The 23763-nt window shown below is 61.4% G+C and overlaps 3 protein-coding genes across 10 annotated transcripts in view; 1 reads left to right on the top strand and 2 right to left on the bottom strand.

The window, feature by feature from the left end:
• Positions 1 to 244: 244 nt before the first annotated feature.
• Positions 245 to 3198, bottom strand: PPIL1 (peptidylprolyl isomerase like 1). Of its 3 annotated transcripts, none has more exons than XM_053997938.1 (5): positions 2781 to 3025; positions 1905 to 1971; positions 1653 to 1807; positions 1505 to 1573; positions 245 to 528 (listed from the first exon to the last, which is right to left on the bottom strand). In XM_053997938.1, coding segments are annotated over exons 2-5 (447 nt in total). In that variant the 5' UTR covers positions 1907 to 1971; positions 2781 to 3025; the 3' UTR covers positions 245 to 307. The 3 variants fall into 3 exon arrangements, with proteins under 3 accessions (XP_053853913.1, XP_053853914.1, XP_053853910.1); XM_053997939.1 differs by having other exon boundaries at positions 2960 to 3018; XM_053997935.1 differs by lacking the exons at positions 1905 to 1971; positions 2781 to 3025 and adding an exon at positions 3056 to 3198.
• PSRC1 (proline and serine rich coiled-coil 1) lies at positions 3177 to 6838 on the top strand. Its single transcript, XM_053997925.1, is given in 8 exon segments — positions 3177 to 3400; positions 4525 to 4562; positions 4645 to 4702; positions 5123 to 5468; positions 5669 to 5825; positions 5904 to 6074; positions 6161 to 6228; positions 6230 to 6838. Coding segments are annotated over 8 exon segments (1101 nt in total). The 3' UTR covers positions 6269 to 6838.
• CELSR2 (cadherin EGF LAG seven-pass G-type receptor 2) overlaps positions 6557 to 23763 on the bottom strand; it is a 31184-nt gene continuing 13977 nt past the window's right edge. Inside the window, exons 12-35 of one of the 6 annotated variants that reach the window (XM_053997905.1) lie at positions 23316 to 23490; positions 22500 to 22641; positions 21953 to 22073; positions 21563 to 21746; positions 20703 to 20804; positions 19819 to 19913; positions 19530 to 19739; positions 18739 to 18922; positions 17518 to 17661; positions 16728 to 16962; positions 16173 to 16358; positions 14988 to 15114; positions 13811 to 14011; positions 13159 to 13300; positions 12137 to 12249; positions 11989 to 12065; positions 11020 to 11146; positions 10394 to 10510; positions 10181 to 10311; positions 9625 to 9713; positions 9391 to 9534; positions 8614 to 8820; positions 8312 to 8540; positions 6557 to 7359 (exon numbers count right to left, since the gene is read on the bottom strand). In XM_053997905.1, the coding sequence (XP_053853880.1) occupies positions 7332 to 7359; positions 8312 to 8540; positions 8614 to 8820; positions 9391 to 9534; positions 9625 to 9713; positions 10181 to 10311; positions 10394 to 10510; positions 11020 to 11146; positions 11989 to 12065; positions 12137 to 12249; positions 13159 to 13300; positions 13811 to 14011; positions 14988 to 15114; positions 16173 to 16358; positions 16728 to 16962; positions 17518 to 17661; positions 18739 to 18922; positions 19530 to 19739; positions 19819 to 19913; positions 20703 to 20804; positions 21563 to 21746; positions 21953 to 22073; positions 22500 to 22641; positions 23316 to 23490 (3510 nt within the window). In that variant the 3' untranslated portion in view covers positions 6557 to 7331. Of the gene's footprint in view, positions 7360 to 8311; positions 8541 to 8613; positions 8821 to 9390; positions 9714 to 10180; positions 10312 to 10393; positions 10511 to 11019; positions 11147 to 11988; positions 12066 to 12136; positions 12250 to 13158; positions 13334 to 13810; positions 14012 to 14987; positions 15115 to 16172; positions 16359 to 16727; positions 16963 to 17517; positions 17662 to 18738; positions 18923 to 19529; positions 19740 to 19818; positions 19914 to 20702; positions 20805 to 21562; positions 21747 to 21952; positions 22074 to 22499; positions 22642 to 23315; positions 23491 to 23763 lie in introns of all 6 variants that reach the window. The other 5 variants (XM_053997904.1, XM_053997903.1, XM_053997906.1 and 2 more) reach the window with 5 other exon arrangements.

The raw sequence follows: 23763 nt of genomic DNA on the forward strand, positions 1-23763 counted from the left end.
GTCCCAGGAAACTTTGAGGGCACACAGACACCACACAGTAGGGGTAAATTTGGGTCTCTGGCATCCACTCTGCACACCTAGGAACTGGGGCCACTGGCAGCTCCATGTCCCCAAGGAGAGACACCCACCCCTCCAACGGCACCCACAAACCCTTTTTGGGGGGTTCACAACCTCCCTGACCCCCACCATGCCAAAGATACTTCCCCCACCTCCCCCTAAAACCACCACTCTGTTGGGGAGCCCACCACATCCAACCTCCTTTATTACAAATGAGCAGTACAATTTGGAGGGAGGGCACCTCACACCCCTACCCCGAGGGATACGCCTTGATGACCTTTACATCGTCGAGGGGACGGTCCTGGGAGTTGGTCTCCACCATGGCTAGGCGCCCCAGCACCCCCATTCCTTGGCACACCCTCCCGAAAATGCTGTGCTTCCCATCCAGCCACTGTGCCGGGCCCAGTGTCAGGAAAAATTGGCTTCCATTGGTGTCCGGCCCTGCATTGGCCATTGCTAGGATCCCGGCGCCTGTGAGACATGGGGACATGTCACCTCATGGATGGGGATACAGGGGACATGCCACCCCACAGCCAAGGCTCCAGCATGATGGGGGACGTGTCATCCCATTGGGGGATGTAATCTCATGACCTAGATCATGGGAAACATGTCACTCCAAGATTGGGATCCTGGAGGGCGTCATCCTATGGCTGTGACCCTTGGGACATGTCACTCCATGGACAGGCTCCTGGGGAACCTGTCACCTGATGGAAGGGTCTTAGTGGACATCAGTAACAACTTGCTCCCATTGGGGTACAGCCCCATACTGGCCATCACCAGGATCCCAGTGCCTGCAGAACATGGGCCAAGGGTCCTGGCACCCTGAGGGACATGTCATGCTATGGCCAAGGTCATGCCTCTCCAGGGATGGGGTCCTGGGGGATATGGAGGACATGCCACCCCATGGATGGGGTCTCAGGGACATGTCATCCCCTGGCTGAGGTTCTGGTGTCATGGGGAATATGTGATCCAATGGAGAGGTCTTAGGGGAACATGAGGAAGAATTGGCTCCTGTTAGTGTCCAGCCCCATGTTGGCCACTGCCAGGATCCTAGTGTCTGTGGGACACAGGAACATGTCACACCAAGAATGGGGAAATAGAGGAGAGGGCATCCCATGGCAAAGCTCCTTGGGGTCATGTCACTCCATGGATGGGGTTTTGGGGACACAGAGGACTTGTCACCCTATAGATGGGATCTTGGGGACAGGGGAGACATGCCACCTCATGGGCAGGGTCCTGGAGAACGTACTCCATGACCAGCCTCCTTGAGACATGCCACCCCATGACTGGAGTCCTGGGAGTCATGTCACTCCATGGATAAGGACACAGATGGGGACATGCCATCTCATCCACAGGTGTGTTCTCAGGGGTCCTGCCCCCCTCTAGATGGGGTCCTGGGATCCCAGGAATGCCCCTCCAGTGTTCTCCCAGTGCTGGCCCCACTCACCAGTGAACTTCAGGTCAGGGTGCAGCTCGTCCTCAAACTGTTTCCCATAGATGGAAGCGCCACCACGGCCTGCAGGGGGATTTGGAGGTCAGCAGGAACCTCTGGCACCAGGGAGGGTCCCAGGGAGATTTCAGAGGCCTGTGCTCACCAGTACCCGTGGGGTCCCCTCCCTGCACCATGAAGTCCTTGATAATGCGGTGGAACTTGGTGCCATTGTAGTACCCACGGCGGCTCAGCTCAGCAAAGTTCTTGCAGGTGCGGGGGGCGTGTTGCCAGTACAGTTCCAGCACAAGTGGGCCCATCCTGGGATGGGAACACGGGGAATGGGAAAGGCATCAGAGATGGGGAACAGTAATGGGAATGGGAAAAGGAAATGGGGTCATCCCAAAGTGATACCCACATCCCGAGCTTCAGACCAAAGCCAGGGGCTGTGTTGCCAGTGCAGCTCCAGCACCAGCAGGCTTATTCTGTGAATGGGAACAGCAGGATTGGGAATGGGAATGGGAATGGGAATGGGAATGGGAATGGGAACAGCACTGGGAATGGGAACAGCACTGGGAATGGGAACTGGAGACAGGGTCATCACACTGTGACTCCTAAACCCAGTTTCAGACCAAAGCTAGGGGTTTTGTCTGCCAGTACAGCTCCAGCACTGGAGAGCCCATCCTGGGAATGGGAAAACGAGGAACAGGAATGACACTAGGAATGGGGAACAGCACCAGGAATGGGAACAGGAGATGGGGTCACCCTATAGGGTCAATTCTTGCAGCTACAGGGCAGGGTCATCACACTGTGACCCCCAACCCCAGTTTCAGACCAAAGTCAGGGGGCTGTGCTGTTAGTACAGCTCCAGCACCAAGCAGGCCCATCCAGGGAATGGGAAATCGGAATACTGGGAATGGGAATGAGAACAGGAACGGGAAGGGTATCAGGAAACACCTCACCATGACCCTCCACTCCCCCCCTCTCCCCCATCCCCCAGGGTCAGTCAAAGACAGGGACCACAGGGCTGAGAGGGGATGGGGGGCAATAGGGGCTGCTGGTACTGGGGGACAGTGGAACACCAGGAAGACATGGATGGCTCTTGGTACCAGGGGAAACAACCAGGACTGGCTAGTTCTGTGCGATATCGGGAGACACTGCGGCTAACGGGATACCACGGGGTCACTGGGATCTGCCTGGTACCGAGGGGCCTGGGGATTACGAACACCATGGAGGACACCGGGGGAACCAGGGGCACTCTAGTACCAGGGCAGAAACCAGGACTAACTCATACTGGGGGGATAACGGAGCTGTCCCGTTCTGGAGACATTGGGAGCTTCTTAGCATCCGTGGAGTTCAGAGTCTGCCTGGTACCGGGGGCTCACGGACACCGGGGACTGCCCCGTACTGCGAGGACCAGGGACTCAAGAACACCGGGGCTGCATGGAAGCCGGGGGGAGAGGGAGCGGATACCGATTCACCCCCCAGTGCCGCGGAAGGGGGAGGGACAAGGGGTGGGCAGGGCCTCCCGTGCCGGTGCCGGTACCGGGGCGATGCCCTGCCCCTTACGTGGTCTCCATGGAAACAGTGGGCGGCTGCCAGGAGTCGGGCGGGACGGCGGCCATGCTGCGGCGGCACCGGCGGTGGAACGAGCCTCAGGCGCCGCGCTTCCGGGCCACACCCCCAGCTGATGAGGGCGGGGCACGGGGGAGGGGAAGGGCCAATCAGTGAGGCGGAAAGCGAGGAGATTGGCCAATCAAAGTGGAGGTTTAAAGGGCGCGGGCCAATCGGACCCCGGGGCGGGCACGCCGCGATCGAGCCGCAAGGGGAGGGGGAATTCGAACCAGACCACGCTCCTTTCGCTAGGCCACGCCTTCTCGGCGCGCGCGACGAGCGGGAGCCGGGGGCGGTGAGGTGGGGGAAGGGGGGGGGACGAGGGGCAGACCGAGACCCCCGGGTAGAGGGGAAGCCGGCAGGGAGATCGGGGGGGCCGCGAAGGGCCGGGTAAACCACCTCATGCGGAGATGGGGTGACATGGGGTCGGGGTGACGGGCTGGGATCCCCTGGCAGGGGCTGAGGACCCCCAGGGCTGGGGCTGTGAGGCCTGGACCCCCGGTGGGAGCTGGGACCTTCTCAGTGTAGGGCTGGGGTCACCAGGGAATTGGGGTGCGGGGCTGGGACTCGTCGGTGGGGCTGGAAACATCTTAGTCTGGAGTTGGGACCCCACCAATGTGGGACTGGGGTCTCCTGGGCTGGGGGTGCGGGGCTGGGGGATTCCCTAGGTGTGGGGGAGGGGTCGTCCCATTTTGGGGCTGAGACCCCACAGCGTGGGGCTGGGAGGCCTAGGAGTGGGAATTGGACCCCCCAGGGTCGGGTTTGGGGCTGAGACCCCCCTGCCTGGGAGCTGGGAGGCCTTGGAAAGTGGATGGGACCCGCTCGGGATCGGGATGCAGGGCTGGGACCCCCTCAGTGTGGGGCTGGGGTCCCTAAGGGATTGGGGTGAAGGGCTGGGACACCTAGGTACGGGAATGGGGTCCCCTAGTGTAGGACTGGGACCCCCTGAGGATCAAGATGTGGGGCTGGGTGCCCCCCGGGATCGGGGTGTGGGGCTGGGGGTCCCCCGGAATCGGAGTGTGGGTGTGGGGCTGGGACCCTCTGGGTGTGCAACGGGGGTTCCCCTGGATAGTGGGGCTGCGACCTCCCAGCGGGGTTGGGCCCCCTCAGTGTTGGGCTGGGGTCCCCTGATAGGGGCTGGGAACTCCCATTGTGGCTCTGAGGACACCCGGGCTGGGGGTGCTGGGCTGTGGGTTCCCCGGGCGGGAGTCGCCGGTGTCACCCCCGCCTACTGGCGCTGGCAGAGCCATCCCTGTCCCCATCCCGGTGGCACTGAGCCCGGCGGCGCCTGGCACTGGCTGTGTCACCCGCGCGCTGGCCGGTGCCACCGGGCCCCCGCGGGGGGTTGGGGACACGGAGGGGCGGGTAGGGGCATGGGTGGGGAACCCCGATGGGGTCGGTGGTGACCCCCCCAGCTCCCACAGGTGGCCCCGGTGCCCTGAGGCGATGGCCGAAGACCGAGGTACGGCAGCGCCAGTGCTGCGTGTCCCCCGTGTTTCCTCCCTGGGGCAGGGGGCCAGGGCTCACCCCTAGTGTCCCCCTAGATGTTCGATTTGTCACCGAGGAGAGCTTCGACTTCGGTGTGCTGTCCCCGTCTGACAGGTAGAGGAGGGTAGTGGGGACAGGGCACCACATGGCTGGGACAGGGGGGACAGGGCCCCCTATATTTGGGAACATGGGGAATAGGATAGGACATGGAGGGCAGGGCACCTCATTGTCAATGTCCTAGGGGACGTGTCACCCCCAGGATGGGGTAGTGGAGGATGTGGCAACTCATAGCTGGGGTCCTGTGGGCCACGAGGGACATTGCATCCCAAAGATGGGGTCCTAGGGGACATGTTACCCCATGAATACAGTCCTGGGGGTCCTGTGGACATGTCCCCCTCATAGATGTGATTCTGGGGGTCCTGGGGGGACATGCCACTGAATGGGGTCCTGGATGGCATGGGGGGTTCCTGCCACTTCTTGGCAGCGGCGTTGGGTGCTGACACCGCCATTGCCCCTCCCCCACCCCATCCGCAGCCAGGAGGAAGAGGAGGATGAGGATAGCCCAGGCGTGGTGTGCCGGCACGGGGGTGGCAACGGGCGCTGGAGTCCCCTGAGTGGGGCCCGTCTGGAAGAGATGGTGCGGGAGGCCACGCGCCTGGCAGCACAGTTGGAGGGGTGTCACCTGCCCGCTCCCGGAGACCCCTCGGGACCCACCGCCACGCCCCCCAGCACACCCCGCAGCCCCCGCCGCCAGACCTTCGTGGTGAAGGACAGCCCGGTGCGGGCGCTCCTGCCCACCGTGGAGTCTCGGGGACCTGCCCCCGTCCCCCGCCTCCCCACCAAGCCCCGGGGGGTCTCTGCTGCCACCAGTGTCCCCAAGGTAGGTGAGACCTGGGGATAGGCATCCCAGTGTAGCCGTGTCCCACCCAGGCTGAACACCCAAATCCACCCCCAAACCTGTCCTACATGGGGGCAGTGAGTGCCCCCCTATTTCCAAAGGGCATCGTGAACCCCCCCAGCCCTGTGAGGGGGGGGGGCACTCACTGAGTGATGTCCCCATGTCCCCCACTCTATTTTCAGGTACCCCCCAGCCGTAATTCCACAGCAGCAGCAAAGGGACCCTCGGGTGGCAGGGGGCTCCCCCCCAGCCGCGTGGGCCCCCCCCGGCCATGCCCTCCTCAGGGGCAGGGGGCTGGTGCCCAGGGCAGGTCAGAGCCCCACCGGGGGGGGACAGCAGGTAGTGATGGCAGGGGGATGGGGACACCATGGCCACGGGGGTTGCTGGGCCATACTGCAACGCCCCCTCTCTCCCCAGGCCAGGCTAAGGTGAGGGGGGGCACAGTCCCCTGTCCCCCCTCCACCCGCCAGCCCCACACCAGGACCACCACCACCACTGTCCCCTCCGGCTGTTCCCCGGCATCCACTGTCCTCCCCAGGGTGTCCCCTCGGACTCCAGCAGCAGGTGGGAGGGCCCCCACCCCCAGAGGTAAGGATGTAGTGGGGTTGGAGGGGCACAGGGGATGCTCCCTCCCCCGTGCCTCAGTCTCCCTGTGGCTTCTTTCTCCTTTGCAGGCACAGGCGCAGCCCCCACAACTGGTGCCTCGGGGTGCAAACCAGGACCCCCACCTGCACGCCTGCGGCCCCCCCCGCAAGACAGCGGTGAACAGCACCCCGAGGTGACACCCCCAAACCACCCCACACCCACCCAGAGGCCCTGGGGGCACCCAGACCCCCCCCTAGGTATCAGCCAAGGTACCTAGGCTGGGGTGGGCAGAGCCAAGGCCACCCCAGGGATGAGCTGAGGCATCCACTGGGTTTTGGAAGGAGGCAGGCAGCACCAGGGGCCCCCAGGAAACAGCTAAGGCACCTGTGGGGTTGACAGGTTGCAAGGCAGAGTTGGAACCCCCAGGGACCAGCTGAGGTTGGGGTGGCAGAGTCAGGGGCCTCCCCCAGGGATGAGCCAAGACATTCATTGAGTTTTGCTTTAATTACAAAAGGTCCCATCAGCAGTAGGAAACCTCCCATGTCCCCCAGCACCCAGGGGTCTCTCATCCCCCCAACACCCATGCCTGGGTTCCCCCACCTGAGCCTCACCCCTGAGCAGGGGGGATCCCAGACATCCCTGTAACCCGTAGCTGATCCCCCTTCCACATGCCCCCCCACCTGGGGGAGTTGGCACCATGGGACGGGTTGCACCTTCGTGGGGGTTGGCACAGTGGGCAAAGTTGGTTATAAATTCCTTTTTTTGTATTTTCATGTATTTTTTAAATAAAACACTGCTGGGCAAAGGGGCTGGGGGTGATCATGGCGGGGGGCAACAGGAGTACCTTGTGCCACCTCCCCAGGGTGCCAATCCCTGCAAGGATACAAAGTGCACTGGGGAGGTTGTGTCTCTCTGCTCCTTCCTGATGTCCTCCCAGTCCCGGTGTGTTCCCCCCGCCACCCCAACCATCCTGGTGCCCTCCCTGTCCTGGTGTCCCTGGCACAGTGGGTGGGCTGCCCACTGGGTGAGTCCCCATTAGATCGAGGTCTCGTCGCTCCTGGTGGTGGGGACGGACAGATAGGGGGGGAGGGGGGATGGATACAAAGTGCGGGATGGGGGGGGAATAAAAAACAAGACAGACAGATGTGTGATGGGGGACGCGGGTGCCAGGGTGCCCTCTGTGCCCCCCAGCACCCAGTGCCAACCCCTGGGGTGAGATGGAGGGGTGGGGGTTGGGGGGGAGCCCCCAGCCCCCTTGGGTTAATGGAGAAAATTAAAAAACAGAAATCTGGGGGGTAGAAGGGGAGAGAAGAGTAGGGTTAGTGCTGCTGTGCCACCTCTGCCCTGGGCATTCATGGGTGGTCAGGGGTACGCAGTGGGCACCCCAGCACCCAGTGGTCAACAGGCACCTTTGGACAGTGGGCACTCATGAACAGTTAACACACACCCAACAGGTGCTGTTAGACTCAAGGGGCACCTAGTGTGCACGCAGAGGTCACTAGGCACCCAATGGACAGTCACTGGGCTACATAATGGATACATAATGGTCAATGGATGCACAATGGGCATCCAGTGGTCAATGGGCACCCACGGACATCCAATGGGTGCAGTTAGACCTGATGAACACCCAGTGAGTATTCAATGGGCATCCAGTGGGTATTCAGTGGCTACCCCAACACTCCATGGGCACTCAGTGCGAATCTAGTGGGCACCCAACAGCCATGTTTGCACCCTATGGACACCCAACAAAGACCCTTACACGTGGTAGGCACCAAATGGGCACCCTGGCACCCAGTGTTCATTGGGTCCAAAGGGACTGCTGGGACCCAATGAGCACCCAAGAAGAAAACCTGGCACCTGATGGGCACCCTGATACCCAGTGGACACCCAAAGAGAACCCTGGAACCTGATGGATACCCAACAGGAAATGTACCCAATGGGTGTCCAGTCAGTACTGTGGCACCTGATGGGCAGCCAACGAGCAGTGTTGGACCCAATGGGCACCTGAGAGAAACCCTGGCACCAAATGAGAGTGCAACAGGAACCTTGGCACCCTGGTACCCAGCCATCCTTGCATCTGATAGGCACCCAAAGTGTACCCAACAAGTCTTTGACTGCTTGTCCACTCAACAGGAACCCTGGCACCCCAAGGACACCCTCAAACCCAATGGGTGCCCAGAGGGAACCCTGGCACCCAAAGAACTCCCAGTGAGCACCCCTCAGATGTAGTGGGCACTCACTCAGAGCCAGAGGAGTCCTCGTCAGCAGTGCCTGTCCGGATGCTCATGGCAATGGGGGTGAGGCCGCTGAGCTGCTCCTGGAGGCTCTGCCGAGGCCGGGGGACTGGCGGGGGGGGTGCATCACTGCCTGAGGAGGCAGCTGTGCAAGCGGGAGGTGGTGGGGGTGGCCCAGGGTGCGGGGCACTGCCCCGCTCACTGATGGGGGGCAGGCACTTCTTCTTCAGTATCCCTGCAGGAGCAGCATCACCCATGGGTAGGGAGGCCAGATTTGGAGTGCCTACCCCGGCCATGGCAGCCCGTACCTTTTTGGGGGTGGGGCAGCGGCAGCAGCAGGGGGTCCCTGGGGAGTGCCTCGCCGTTGGACCCAGGGGGGTCGCCCCAGGGGTGTCCCTGGCCCCCTGCTGGCTGCACTCGCAGCCCCTCGCTACCTCCTGGTCCCTCGCTCTCACTAGCTGTTGTCACAAACTCCCCTGGCCAGTATGGGCACCCTGGGGGCACCAGGGGGTCACCTGTGAGGAAGGAAGGAAGCTGGGACAGGCAGGACCAGGGACCGCCCCCCCCCATCCTCACTGGGTACCCCCATCAGCACATAGTCAGTGCGAGGGATGCACCCAAACCCATTGTGTCAGTCCCATCCATACCCAGGACTGGACAAGGGGCAATCTTTCCCCCCTGGGTGCCCCAGTCAACACCTCTGACTGCATGAGGAACCCCCCCAAACCTTTTAGGTATCCCACATCACCACACCAGACTGGACAAGGGACCCTCTCCCTCATACCCATTATACCCACTATGTGTCTATCAGAACTCCAGGCTGGACAAGGGATCCTTTGTCTACTGTGTGCCCCCTACATCATGACCCAGCCAAGATGAGGGACTCCCTCCCACCCCCCCCCAAATCCATTCAATGGCCCTATCACCACTCCAGACTGGACAAAGGCCCCCTATCCCCACCAGGTGCCCCCATCAGTGTCCTGGATAAGACAAGGCACCTCCCCCAACCCATTGGGTGCCCCCCATCAGCACCCAGCCAGGTTGAAGGTCCCCCATCTCCACGGGGTGCCCCCTGGGGGTGTTACCAGGGCCGGAGGGACCCGGAGGAGCCCCGGGCAGGAGGTCCCAGCCAAGGGGGGCCTCATCCTCGCTGTCGGAGGAATGTGTGGAGCCGTAGGATCCACTCGGGTCGTCCAGGGACAGGTCACTGTCCGAGTCTGTGTCGTGCTCTGGGGGGTCACGGGTCAGGGGGTGCCCAGAGACACCTCCTGCCCCCTGGGCCGAGGCTGGGTACACTTTCCCTGTGGGTGAGGCCGTACCCTTGGGCTGGTCCTGGGCATCAAGGAAGAGCCCCCCAGGCTCAGGCAGGGGCACCGGCCCTGGGCTACCTGCCAGCCCTGAATCCTCCCTGTGGAGACACAATACTCATCAGCTTCTGATCCCCACTCACCAACACCTACCATCCACTGTCACCCACTGACTAACACAAACCCACTGACATAATATCCACCCACTGATACCCACCACCCTGATATCCATTACCCTGACACCTACCCCAGCCACCTCTTCACCCTGACACCCCCCTCAACCCCCCACCATGGCACCTCACCACTCCATGTGCATGCCACTCTGCCACTGTATTGCTGTGCACCCATGCCACTGCCCCACTACCCAGCCATCCCAACACCCCCACAACTATGTCACCCCACCACCCACCATCCCAGTACCCCCATGCCATGCAATGCCATACTGCCACCCTACCAACCCACCACTCAACCACCCCAGCACCCTGCTACCCCACCATCCCATCTTGTCATCCCAGTGCCACACCAGCCCAGGACCCCACACCCGCCAGGCCCCTGCTGCGCCCAGTACCGCCGCACAAAGGGGATGTAGCTGTGGTGGCTCTTGCCCGAGCGTGCAGTGCTGTGCAGGGACCCCGAGGACCCACCACCTGGAGGGGGGTACAGTCGCCCTGCCACATATGTGCTGTCCCTGCCATAGGCCTGCAAAGGGCACAAGGATGTCATAGCCATGGCACGGGCTGCCCTTTGCTGCCTGACACCCCCCATGTGGCCCAGCACTCACGGGGGTGAGGGTGGCCTTTGTGGCCAGCGGTGGGTGGTGGCAGCGGGCACAGCTCAGGCGGAGGCTCCTTCGCACCTCCTTGCTCAGCACCACACAGGACAGGAAGATAAGGGGGCCCTGGGCAGAGAGGGGGCAGGGGGGACAAGGAAGGGTGTGTACAGCCTGGGAGGATCCCAACAGCACCCTGGACTGGTCAAGGGGTCACCATCCAGATTGGGTGCACCCCATTGGCACCTCAACGAGTATGAGCGTCCCCCCACACCCACTAGATGCCCCCCACTGATATCTCAGACAGGATGAGGGACCCCCATACATGCACTGGGTGCCCTCCATGGGCACCATGGAGTGGTTGAGGTGCCCCCATACACACTGGATACTTCCCATTAGTGCCCTGGATATGGCAAAGGACCTCTCTGTGCCCACTGGGTGCTCTACAAATAGGTATGGGACTCTGGAGGTCCCAAGGGTGTGAGGTTCAGGGGGCTCTGGGATCTCTGGGAGTCCTAGGGGCGGTGGTCACTGGGGATCCCAGGGGCAGAGTATTTGGGGTTCTGGAGTCTTTGGGGGTCCCAGGGATGGTGGCTCTGGATGTTCCATGGGTGGAGTCTCAGGTGTTCCTCACTGACCTGGAGGCAGTTGGAGGCGGCGAACAGGTAGTGACAGAGCAATGTGTCACTGTTCACTGAGAGCAGGGCCAGAAGCCAGGCCAGGCTGGGCATGGCCAGCAGGACTGCAGCTGTGCGCACCCCAGACCTGGGCACCCCAATGGCATCCCAGTGTCACCACAATGACTTCTCATGTCATAGACCTCTGTGCTTCCATCCCCCAGGGTTCCCCCAGCCCCTCATGGCATCCTCCCCCCAGATGCCCCAACCCCCACCTGACCCACTCTGCCATCCATGGGTGCTCCAACCCCCTGAGCTCCCCTCTTCCCTGTTGGCCCAGCCTAACCCCAGCCCCCTGTGCCCCTTGCCCCTGATGCCCTTCTGCCTCCCCATGGGTTCTCTGTGTCCCCCTGCCCCCCTAGATGCCCCAGTCTCCCCTGACCCCCTCAGCCCCCCTGCCCTCCACAGGTGCCCCAACCTCCTGTGCCCCCCTGCCCTCCACAGGTGCCCCAACCTCCTGTGCCCCCCTGCCCTCAACGGATGCCCCAGACCTCTATATCCCCCTACCATGGGTGTCCTGGTCCTTCCTGTGCCCCCCTGACCTCCACAGTTGCCCCAACCTCCCATGCCCCCTATTGGCTCTAGTCCCCTGTACCCCCCTGCTCCCCTTGCCCCTTTGCCTACCCAGGGCTGCCCTGCACCCATCTGCCCCTATAGATGCCCCAGCCCCCCTGTCCCCTCCTACCCCTCACAGGCAGCCCAGTCCCCAGTGCCCTCCTGCCCCCCATGGATGCAGCAGTCCATCCTGTGCCTCCCTGCCCTCTGCAGGTTCCCCACAGGCCAGCCTCCCATGCATGCCCCCTAGCCTCCATGGGTGCTCCAACCCTCTGTGCCCATTATGGGTGCCCCAACCTCCCATGCCCCCCGTGGGCAACCCCATCCCCACCGTGTCCCCTGCCCCCCGCGGGTGACCCCGCCTGGGTGACTCACGCTGAACCATTTTTCTGGAAGCCCTGGGGGGTGGCACAGGTGGCCCTGGCTGCCAATACCAGGAAGAAGATGCCGACCTGGGGGTGCAGGGAGTGAGCAGGGTGATAGGGGGTCCCATGCCCTCCCCAGCCCCCAGCCCTGAACGTACAGCGAGGGCGGCAGCGCAGGGCCCAGCCAGGCTCCACACCAGGCTGTCGTGCAGGGCCAGCCAGCAGAAGTCGGGGTTTCCATAGCCCTCGGGGTCCAGCCCCACCGCCAGCCCTGCAAAGGAGAGATCAGGAGCGGGGCTATAAGTGGAGACGGGGCTAAGGTGGGAGGGCTGGGGCTAAACAGTGAGAAGCTATGGCAGGACGGGGCTCGTGGATGGCACAGGGCTGGCAAGAAGGTGCTGCTCTCAGGGGTGTGGCTACACTGGGTAGAGACAGTGCTATGCAAATGATGTTTGTCTAAGCTCTTGGGCACGTGGCAGTGTTGATGAGAGCAGGGATATGGCACGGGGGGCCTGTCTAAGAGGTTAGTACAGGTCTATTCTCTTGGGGTGAAGGTGGGACTAAGATCCCAGGGGAGTTTCTGACTATGATTGATGGAGAAGGGCTATGGCCCTGGGAGCATATTGAAGAGGTTGGGAAAGATGCTCTTGGGGTGGAGATATGATGGATGAGGCTGGGGCTAAACTCCTGTGGTGGGGATAAAATTTTCACCAGGGTGAAAACTGGGAGGGGGCTATGACCGAAATTTTGGGGGCAGAGCTATGACGAATGAGGGTAGTATTATGGACCCAGGCATCTATCTAAAATCTTGGGGACTGGGTCTGAGATGAGAGCACAGCTATGACTCTGAGTATGTATCAGGGTGGAGCTAAACTCTTGGAGTGAGGCTGTTTTGGACTGGGCGTGATTATCCTGCTGGAGGCAGGGTTATATCCAGGGGTATGGCTATGCTGGTAAAGATGCATTTGAGGGTGGGCCTATATTCTGGGGGTAGGGTTACACATGAACATAGGACCCCACCATGCATCAAATTGATCGCGGGGGAGAGATTCAGGCAGCAGGGCCATAGCCTAGAAAGGGGTGTGTAGCCACCAGAAGTTGTTGACCCAGCTGGACATGGGCAGCTGGTGGTCCAGAGCATGGGGTCAGAACGAGAGCAGGGTTTCACAGCAGGGCTCACCAGTGATGAAGGCAGGCAGTCCCCAGCCCAGTACATGGTAGAAGCGCATGGGACCACGGTCAACATGACGGGGTTCGCTACGGCGTCGGTATAGGTGCAGTGCCTCCAGCAGCGCCCAGCCTACCGCACTCAGGTACAGGAACTGCAGCAGGATGGCCACCACCGTGCACGCCAGCTGCACCCGCCTCATCAGTGCCAGCCCACAGCCCCACCCATCCAACCATATGCATAAACCACCAAGCTCCTCTTTGAGACATCATTCCCCTGTTGAGGTCACATTCCTCTAAAAGGTCCCATTCCTTTTATAGGCCTCAACCTTTGAGTGCTCCACCTCTTTGATGGGCCCCACCCCCTAGAGAGCCAACCCCTTTAAGATAAGATTTACCCCTTAGGGAGCCCTCACCCCGTTTATCAGACCCACTGCTTTGCAAGTCCCACCCCTTTATACAGACTCCACCCCTTTGGCAGACCCCACTCATTATAGATGAGGTCTTTTAGATGCCACCTCTTAGGCCCAGCCCACCATGGCCATGCCCACTCCTTAGCCCCACCAACCCAAACACTTCAAAGGCAGCAGATCCCCCGACCCAACCAGCCCTTCCCAGTGATCCCCACTCCTTCCCGCCTTTCCCAGCCCCCTTTTCCCACACACCGGGACATCGGCCTGGTTGATGCCAAGCAGGAAGACAAGCTGTGCAAGGAGGAGTGCAGCTGTGCCATGCCGGCGGATGCTGTGGCGGTTGGAGCGTAGCCGCCTCAGAGTCCCTAGGGCCAGGACCACCAGCGCCAGCCCCGCCAGCCCCACGCCTAGTGAGCCGTAGGTGAGCGCTGCCAGCGGCAGCACCTCCCCGTTCTGCAGCACCAGGATCGGCATATGTCAGGCATGTGCTCAGTGGGCACGCACCCCCAGACATCCCCGTCAACAGAGACGTGACCCCTCTTACAAAGCAATCAGTCCCCTGGGCCTGTGAAGTCCTGCCCACAATGCACAGCTCAATAGGAAGCCCTGCCCACATTATTCAGCCCCGCCCCTGTTAACCCCACCCTTTGAAACTCCTAGTCATGGCACTTCAACTATGCCCCTCAAAACCCCACCCACATTTTAAACCTCTTCTATACCACTAAGCCCCAGCCCCCAAAACCCCACCCACATCCCTCAGCCCTGCCCCTTTCAACTCCACCTACTGCACTCGACCCTGCTCCCGAAGCCACACCCACAACACTGACCACACCTCTTTATGCTCCACCCACAGTTTTCAACCCCGCCCCAGGAAACCCTGCCCACATTACTCAGCCACAGCCCCTGAGAACACTCTTGCATCACTCAGCCACGCCTCTTGTAATCCCACCCACATCACCTCTGGCCCTCGGAGACCGACCGGCCCAGCCTGCTCAGTTGCACCCACTGGAATCCCATTCGCCCCCGCACCCGGGGGTGTTCTGCCAGATCTGACATAGCCCGGCCCATCCCACTTAGCTCCGCCTCAAGGGAGCCCCACCCATTGGATTTAGCCGTACTCCTCGGATTTAGCACCACCCCACTCAAGCCCCACCCACTTCTCTTGGTTCCGTCTCCATGAGCACTCACACCTCCCCCCTGACCTTGCCCCTCCTTTATCAAAATCCCCGCCCCTGTCCCTAAAGCCGCACCCCTGTGCCTGGCACCACCCGACACCCTGTGCCTATTTCTGCATGTGTCTCCATCCACCCCCATGTTCCCACCAGGGCCCTCACCCATGCCCCCAGGGTCACTGTGTCCCTCCACGTCCCCTGTGTCACATCTGTCACCGTGTCCCCATGCACCCCTCCGTGTCCCCCTATGCCCCCACCTCTCGGCGGGAGATATCCATGAGGACGGCAAAGCTGGTCAGATGGTGGCACTGGCAGCTGACGTGGCTCTGGTTACGGAAGGCGACTTCGCAGCCTCGTGCTGACCAGCCGCCTACACTGCCCGCCCTGCGCAGCACCAGAAGGTGACACAAGCCGCGGAACCCGCCAGGATACCCACCGGGGACAAACACACACACCCACACACCCACACCGGGGACACCCACCAGGGACACCCACCACCAACATCCACCCCCACCCAGGGACATGCATCCAGGACACCCATCCAAGGGGGTCACACACTTGGACACCCACCAGCATTCACAGCACTTCAACCATGCCCCTCAAAACCCCACCCACATTGTGTAGCTCCACCCCTTTAAACCCATCAGGGACACACGCGCTGGGGACATTCGCTGGCGTCACCCTCCCACAGGGACTCACACCCACCAGGTACATGCACAGACGACATACACCCACCCACCGGGACATCCATCCACCCAGTAGAGAAAACCGCTGCCACTTGGGGACACTCACTCACCAGGGACAGTCACGAGGGAACACCCCTCCATTTGGGGACACACCCCTATTCTATCTGACACCCACCAGGGTTGGAGCTGCCCCCTCATATCCTGTTCCCATGTTACTCACCCATGACCCGCAGGGTTACTGGGGCATCCATCCTGCCCTGTCCCCATATCCCCTGTCCCCTATAGGTGTCCCTATTCCCACGTCCCCCGTCACCTCAAGGTGTCCCTATCCCTGTTAGTATGTCCCCTGTCTCCATGGTTTGTCCCCATCCCCATGCTCCCTGTCCCCTCCGAGGTGTCCCTATCCCCCTGGGGTGTCCCCATTTCCATGGCCCCTCTCCCACCACGGTGTTTCCTGTTCCCCTGGTATGTGCTATGTCCCTTGTTACCTCAGCATGTCTGTGTCCTCCCATGTTGTCCCTGACTCCCCAAGATGTCCCCATCCCCCCAGGGTGTTCCCTGAGATATCCCCTATTCCCCTGGCTGTCCTTATCCCCAGGTCTCTTGTCTCCCTGGGGAGATCCCTTGTCCCTCTGGAGTGTACCCATCTTCCCCAAGGCATTCCCATCCCCAATCCCATGTCCCTCTCTGCTGGGATGTCCCTGTGCCCCCAGGGTGCTCCTGTCACCCCTGGGGTGTCCCCTGTCCTGCTCTCACCGCAGAGAGTGGTTCCAGAAGACGCAGATGGGCTTAGAGCGCTCCTGGGTCTCCAACAGCCGGAACTGGAGGGTGACGGGCTTGGCCAGCACCCGGGGAGTCCAAATGCCCCCCACGCCATCCGTGCCCCCCATGTGCACGCTGATGCTCACCACCGGTGTGTTGATGACGGGGCGCTTGGGCACCCTGGGGGGCATCAGTGTCAGGGAGCCCACTCAGGGCGCCCCAAAACCCACCTTGGTGCCACAGAGTGCCCTGGCACCACACACACTGTGAGGGCACCTCTTTCTCCCCTGTGCCCCCTTTTTTGGGCACCCCATGGGCACCATCCTTGGGCATCCCTTGAGCCACCTCCCCAGCCCTCTGCCCCCCATCACCAGGCACTCTCTGTGCCTCCCAGCCTTGGGCACTCCATGTGTCCTCTTTCCCATCCCTCCCCTGGGAACCCTCCAGATACCCCTGGCCTCATCCCCCAATATCCCCCAGATGCTTGGGTTTGCCCCAGCACCCCATATGCCACCCCCAGCCCCCCCAAGCCCCCATCCCCAGTGGCACCGGAGGCTGCGCTTGTCAGTGTCGAAGTGCTGGGGCAGGAGACCGGCCAGGGTACGGTAGATGATGACGCTGGCGATGGCCTGGCCCTCACCCAGGGATGGGTGGCGCTTGTGCCGGGTCACCACAGTCATCCCTGCCTCCTCTTCCTCCACTTCCTCCTCTTCACCTGCTTCATCCTCCTCCTCCTCCTGCCCACCTGTGCCCTGTGGTGCCTGCCCATGCCCGGTTGAGGGGCCTGGGGGCCATGGGCAGGGGGCAGCATGATGCTCTGAGACGTCATTGGGGTCCCCATGGCCACCCTGGAGTCCCCAGCTCTGCCAATCCCATGATCATAACAAGGTTCCCCCAACACTTCCAGCTCCAGGTGTCCCCATGTCCACACCAGGTTCCCCAACCCTGTCAGATCCATGACCACAATGAGGTCCCCATGGTCACACTTGTGTCCCTAACCCCACCCCCCGCCATGGCCACACCAGGATCTCTGATGCCATTGTGGGGTCCCTGGTCTTTGCATTCTTACCAGGGTCCCCAGCCATGCCAGTACCATCCTGGGGTCCCAAACCTGCCAGCCCATGGCCACACTGGGGTCCTCATGGTGGCACTGGGATTCCCAACCCTGTCAGCCCATGGGCATTCCGGGGTTCCCCCACCCCTGCCAGCCCCCCAGCCAGAGTCCCCAGCTGTGTTATGTTCTCATGGCCAAATGGGGGGTCCCCCAAGCTCTGCCAGCCCTGTGGATGCAAGTGCGTCCCCAGCCCTGCCCCCTGTCCCCACTATGCCCCAGACTCACGCCTGTCCTCTGGGGGCCGGAAGATGCTGTCAGGCAGGATGACGGTTGTCTCCAGATCTGGGAGTTTCTCCCCCCGCAGTGCCTCATAGCGTGGCAGGCGGGCACCCGCAAAGCTGCTCTTGTCCAGCCGCACCACCGACACCACTGTGGCACCACGTCACCCACAGCATGGCATGGCACCCACCAACCCTGAGGCACACAGACCCCGGCACCCACCGGCCCCAGGGCATACCGACCCCAGCATTCACTGATCCCGGGGCGCACCAAACCCAGTACACACCAACACCAGCACCCACCAATCCTGGCACCCACTGACCCCGGGGAACACAGACCTTGGCACCCACTGACCCTAGGGCACACCATCCTCTGCATTCACTAATCCCAGGGTACACCAAGCCTGGAACAAACCAACTCCAGCACCCACCGACCCTGGGGGACACCGAGCTCCAACACTCACCAATCCCAGCACCCATGAACCCCAGAGCCATGGATCCTGGGGCACACAGACCCCAAGACCATAGATCCCACCACCCACCAACCCTGTGGCACACAGACTGCAGCACCCACTGAGCTCAGCAACCACTGACCCTGACATCCAACAACCCCAGAGCAATGAATCCATATACCCATAGACACTAGCAGCCACCAACCCTCGGGCACATGGACCCCAGCACCCACTGATCCCAACACCCACCAGCCCCCGGGACACACAGAACACAGCCCCTCTGTACCCAGTACCCACTGACCCCAGGGCACACAGACCACAGCCCATGTCCCCAGGGACACACACATGCCTCTAGGCACACCCATGTTCCCAAGGACATGTTTCCCAGCCACACAAATGTCCATGTCCCCAGCACATGTTCCCAGGTACCCATCAGACACACATGCATGCTCCCAGCAGAAAGTATCCTTGTGTACATGTCCCCAGCTCACATGTTCTTGTGCACACACATACTCCAGGTATATAGAGATCTGTGTTCCCAGACATGTGTCCATGTCCCCAACACACACACATTCCCTGAGCACACACAAGTCCCCAAGCACACACATGTCCATGTCCCCAGCACATACATCCCCCAGGCACATCCATGCCCATGTGCCCAGCACCACACCAAGGGCACATGTACGTCCCAAGGAACACGCATGTTCCCAGCATGCCTATGTTCCCAGGCACATAACCCCCATCACAGCCCTCTGGCCACACATGTCCCCACTGACCGATGTTAGGGGTGACAATGGTGAAGGGGCTGAGGTAAGTCTGGGGCATATTCCGTGCCAGGGCTCGTGCATACTCCTCGAAGTGCTGCAGCAACTGGGCTGTGCCACCTTCCGTCTGCTGGATCAGCTCCCAGTGACGCTTGTTTCCCGTGTCCAGCAGCGCACTGCCCACCCGCAGCAGGTTCTGGGGGCAAGGCAGAGGTAGTGGCACTGGGAACTGGCACTTTAGGGTCTGGGCAGGGAGTCCCTAACCTATGGCGCCCCAGCACTGGCAGTGGGGGACAGGGGTGCTGTACCCCCACAAAGTTGAGGGTGCATCCTGAGCCACACCAACACCCGCTGCTTAGGGGTGCCCACCGCCCTGGCATCAAACTTCCTACACCATTCCTCTCTAGGTGTGTGCCCATCACCCTGGTGCATGGGCTCCCTCATCAATACCCTTCCCAGGTGGGTGCCATCCATCCTGGCAGCCAGGTTCCTGCACCAATACCTCCCCCCTCCCCATGCAGATGCGCATCACCCCAGTGTTTGACCTTTTGCCCAAATATGACCCTCCCCAAAGGGGTCCCTGCAACTCCAGGCTCTTTTCCTTCTCCCTCAACCTCCCTCCCCAATGCCTGTCACCTGGGTATCTGCTCTCCTGCCCCAATATCCCTCCTGAAAAGGGTGCCCCTCACCCTGGTGTCTGGGCTCATGCACCCACATCCCCCCCCATGGGAGCGCTCATCATCTTTTCCGCTTTGCCCATTCTCCCTCCGGGCACGTCCCCATTCCTGTGATCTCATGCCCACCTCAGTGAAGTGCACATCCTGGGTGGCAGCAAGGCGGAAGCCGCGCTGGCGGCTCTCGTGGCGCAGCAGGGCCCCAGCCAGGCGGTATGCCAGGTGCACATCACTGCCAAAGTACCCGCGGGCCTCACGCATCGCTTCACGCAGTGCCAGCGCCACGCGCCGGGACTGCCCTGCATCCCACCGTGACTCGTTGCCCACCAGCTGCTCCGCCTTGGAGGAGACACACACAGAGTCAAGGGAGCTCCAGTGGCACTGTCGCATGGCTGCTGCTGGTGTTCCCCTGGCTCACCCAGGGGCGAAGGGCAGCAAAGGCCAGCGCGCTGCAGTTGAAGAGGTTGGGGGGCAGCCAGCCCTTGTGCTCGTCACAGTGGCGCAGTGCTGTGCCTGTGGGATGGAGACACTGAGTACACCATGGGGACAATGGGGCAGCCTCGCCTGACAGCATGTCAGCAGCGCTGCCAGTGTCACACTCCTGTTCCACCCTGCAGTGACACCAGAGTGGTGCCCCAGCCTTGTCCCAGTGGTGCCATGCCCTGTCCCAGCTGTGCCATCACAGTGTCACACTCCTGTGCCACCCCCAGTGATACCACCATGACAGCCACCAGTCCTGATGCCACCAGTGCCACACTCTGCAGTGACACCACAGTGGCAGTCCCAACCTCATCTCAACAAGTCCACACTCGTGTTACACCCACTCCATCTTGGTGGTACCACCAAGGTGTCACCACCCTTAACCCATCCTAGCAGTGCCACCCGAGTGTCACCTCCCCGTACCAACCCAATAATGCCACTACAGTATCACCTCCCTGCCCTGTCCCAGTGATGCCCCATGGTGCCACCCAACCCCAGCTCCATCCAACTGGTGCCACCACCATGACACACCTCAGCCTTGTCCCACTGGTGTCAACATGGGATGGTGTCATCCCATCCTAGTAGTGCCACCACCATATCACCACCCTGAAGTGACATCATGGTGTTCACTCTCCCCACCATGTCTCAGCAGTGCAATCATGGTGTCACCTCCCTGTACCGCCCTGTACCACCCAAGCGATGCCACCGTGGTGTCAATCCCTTTAAGCCCCATTGCAGTAATATCACCACTGTGTCACCCCCAGCCTCATTCTGGCAGTGTGCCCAGTGCCACCCCTGTCCTGTCCCCACGTCCCCACATACCAACAGAGCCCTTGGGGCACGGGGCTGCAGCTGGCAGCCCAAACCGAGTGCGGGGCCACCAGATGCTGGCCTCGATGGCTCGGGGACAGCTGTCGTAGTTCACTGCAAGACACAACAGGGCATCAAAATGGGGGACGCAGGGTGACAGTAGGCTGGCAGTGACACCTGGTCACTGGAACAGAGGCTAACAGCATTGTGACAGCAGTGGCAGAGCAGGATGACTAAAGGATAATACAGCGTAAAAGTAGGGTGACATAGTGGCACACGGTGATAGCAATGTGACAGCAGTGTGACACAGGGTGACAGTGGGGTGACACAAGGTGTCAATAGGATTACACCAACAACCAAGGTGTTGGTGGAACTCAGTTGCCAGCAGCCAGGGTGACAGCAAGGTGACAGCAGGTGACAAGGTAGTGATGCAGGGTAGCACAGGGTGACAGCAGGGTGACAGTAGCACCCAGTCAAAGGCACTTGGAGTGACACAGGGTTGACACAGGGTTGCAACAGGGCAGAGTAGGGTGACACAGGGTGATACAGGGTGACAATGGCACTCACTGGCACCCAGGATGACAGCTGTGGCAGAGCAGGGGAACATCAGGATGGCACAGGGTGGTGTAGGGTGACACAGGATGACAGCAGGGTGACACCAGTGTAACACAGAGTAACAGTGGGGTGACACAAGGTGACACAATGTGACAATGGGGTCAGCAGGGTGACAGCAAAGTGACAGTAGTACCTGGTCACTGACACTCAGGGTGACACAGGGTGACACAAGGTGACAGAGAGTAATGGAGGGTGACATCAGAGTGAGGGTGGGCACTCAGAGTGGCACAGGGTGACACAAGTTGACAATCCCCCACCTTCGCAGCCGCTGGCTGTCACCTCAGCGAAGGGGTTGTCACAGCGGTCACAGTGACGGCCTATGACACCAGCTTTGCAGGGGCACTGTCCAGTGTTGGCATCACATCGGCGTGACAGTGACCCAGTGGGGTAGCACTCACAGGGGTGGCACGTGTCCCCTCCTGGTGGGCGGTAGTGGTTGTCCTGGGGGGACAGAGGGTCACTGCAGGCACGGGGATGGGGTGACAGGGGGCTGACAGAGGGTGACAGGGAGGTGGCAGGGGGGTTGTTGGAGGCATGATGGGGTGTGACAGGGAGGTGACGGGGTGACAGTGGGGTGGCAGGGAGAAACAGAGGGGTGACAGGAGAATGGCAGAGGTTGGCAGGGGAGGTGACAAGGCTGGTCCCACCTTGCAGTGACACTCGCCCGTGGTCTTGTTGCAGTCTGGGTCAAAGCCACGGGTGACGTCGCAGCTGCAGGGGCCGCACGTGGGGTGTCCCCACCACCCCCGTGGGCATGGCTGCGCCTCCCTGGGGACAATGGAGCTGGCACACGGGCACCATTCCAGAGTACATCCACAATGCCACTTGTAAACTCACATGGCCACTTGTACCCTCACAGTGCCACCTGTACCCCCACAGTGCCCCTTGCACCCCTACTGTGCCACTTCTACACCCACAGTACCACTTTTCATCCACAGTGACCTCTGCATACTCACCACAGCTCTTGCACAGCCATTGTGCCCTTTCCACACTCCCCCTGCCATTTGCACACCTACCACAGCTCTTGCATGTGCACTATGCCCTTTGCACACCCACCCTGCCCCATATGCCCACCCTCCTCTCACCTCACCTCACCTCCTGCCCACAGTGTCCCTCACAGTGCCCCCCCCCACCCCCAGGTGCTCTGTGCCCCCCCCCCCCCAGCACACACGTGTGCCCCACAGTGTCACCAACCGGTGCTGGCAGAGGGCCCCGAAGGTGCCCGGGGGACAGTGGCAGGCATAGCCGGGGGCCGTGCCTGGACGGCGAGTACAGGTGCCCGGAGGCTCGCAGGGGTCCAGGGCACAGGCACTGACACAGCTGTCACCGAAGTACCCTGGGCACAGGACAGGGTTGGATACAACAACAGGGGACAGTGACGGGGGACAGGGATGGGGGTGAGGGGCAGTGCCCAGGGGTGACAGTAATAAGGAGTGGCTGGAATAAGGAAGGGTGGCAGTGCTTTGGGGACAGGGGTGGAGTGCTGGTGCCCAGAGAACGTAGTGTTGTTGGGGCAATATGTCACAAGGTGGCAGTGCTGGGGATGGCAGTGTCTCAGGGCTGTCAGGAGGTGCCGGGGGGTTTCCACTCATGGGGGTGGCAGTGGGGGGTGTCACAGGAGTGGCAGTGTCTCGGGGGTGTTGGGACTTGTCGGGGGTCTCTGCTTATCAGGGTAGCAGTAGGGGGTGTCACAGAGGTGTCTCAGCGGTGTCAGTGTCCCACAGGGTGTCAGGGGATGTTCAGGGGTTGTCAGGCAGTCTCCATTCAAAGGCGTAGAAATGAGGGGTATCACAGGTGTGTCACAGGGGTCAGCAACCTGGGGGTGTCAGGCTGTGTCGGGAGGGTGTCAGGGAGTGTTGGGGGACTGCTGGGGTGTCTCAGAGGTCTCAGGGCATCCCTGTTCATGGGCGTGGCAGAGGGAGTTTTCACAGGGGTGTCAGTTCCAGGGCTATTGGGAGATATCTGGGGTGTGTCCAAGGGGTTTCAGGAGTCTGGGGGATCTCTGCTCACCAGGGTGGCAGCGGCATGAGAAACTGTCCCAGTCGTCACTGCAGTAGCTGTGGGGGGGGCAGGGCCCCGAGTCGCAGGGATCGGGCAGAGCACAGCCCCCTTCCACATTCACCTGCGCCGCCTGTGCCAGGCTCAGGGCACCCGCAGTCACCACAGGGTCCCCAACACGCAGGCCCTGCAGGGTCACTCATCAATGTCCTCATTAAGACCCCCACGAGCCACCCTGGACCCCCAACACACTCCACTCCATGCCTCAGTTTCCCTCACCGTTTGCCGGAGACCCCACGAGAACTTCCTACACAGTGTCACCATCAGTGTGATCTCACCACACACAGGACCCACCATGTCACCCTAAAATCCCCTGCCCCGCTGTCATCCCTACCTCAGTGTCCCCTGCCACAACAGAGGACACCCTAGGACAACCTGGACCACCCTGCAGTGTCACCCC

The sequence above is a fragment of the Vidua macroura genome, chromosome 24 (assembly GCF_024509145.1).
Source record: "Vidua macroura isolate BioBank_ID:100142 chromosome 24, ASM2450914v1, whole genome shotgun sequence".
Lineage (NCBI taxonomy): Eukaryota > Metazoa > Chordata > Aves > Passeriformes > Viduidae > Vidua > Vidua macroura.

Coding starts and splice junctions, on each gene's coding strand:
- PPIL1 (XM_053997935.1), bottom strand. CDS start 3,111: ATGGCCGCCGTCCCGCCCGACTCCTGGCAGCCGCCCACTGTTTCCATG. Junction 1,808..3,055: donor ACTGTTTCCATGGAGACCAC/GTAAGGGGCAGG, acceptor TTCCCATCCCAG/GATGGGCCCACTTGTGCTGG. Junction 1,574..1,652: donor AGGGGACCCCACGGGTACTG/GTGAGCACAGGC, acceptor ATCCCCCTGCAG/GCCGTGGTGGCGCTTCCATC.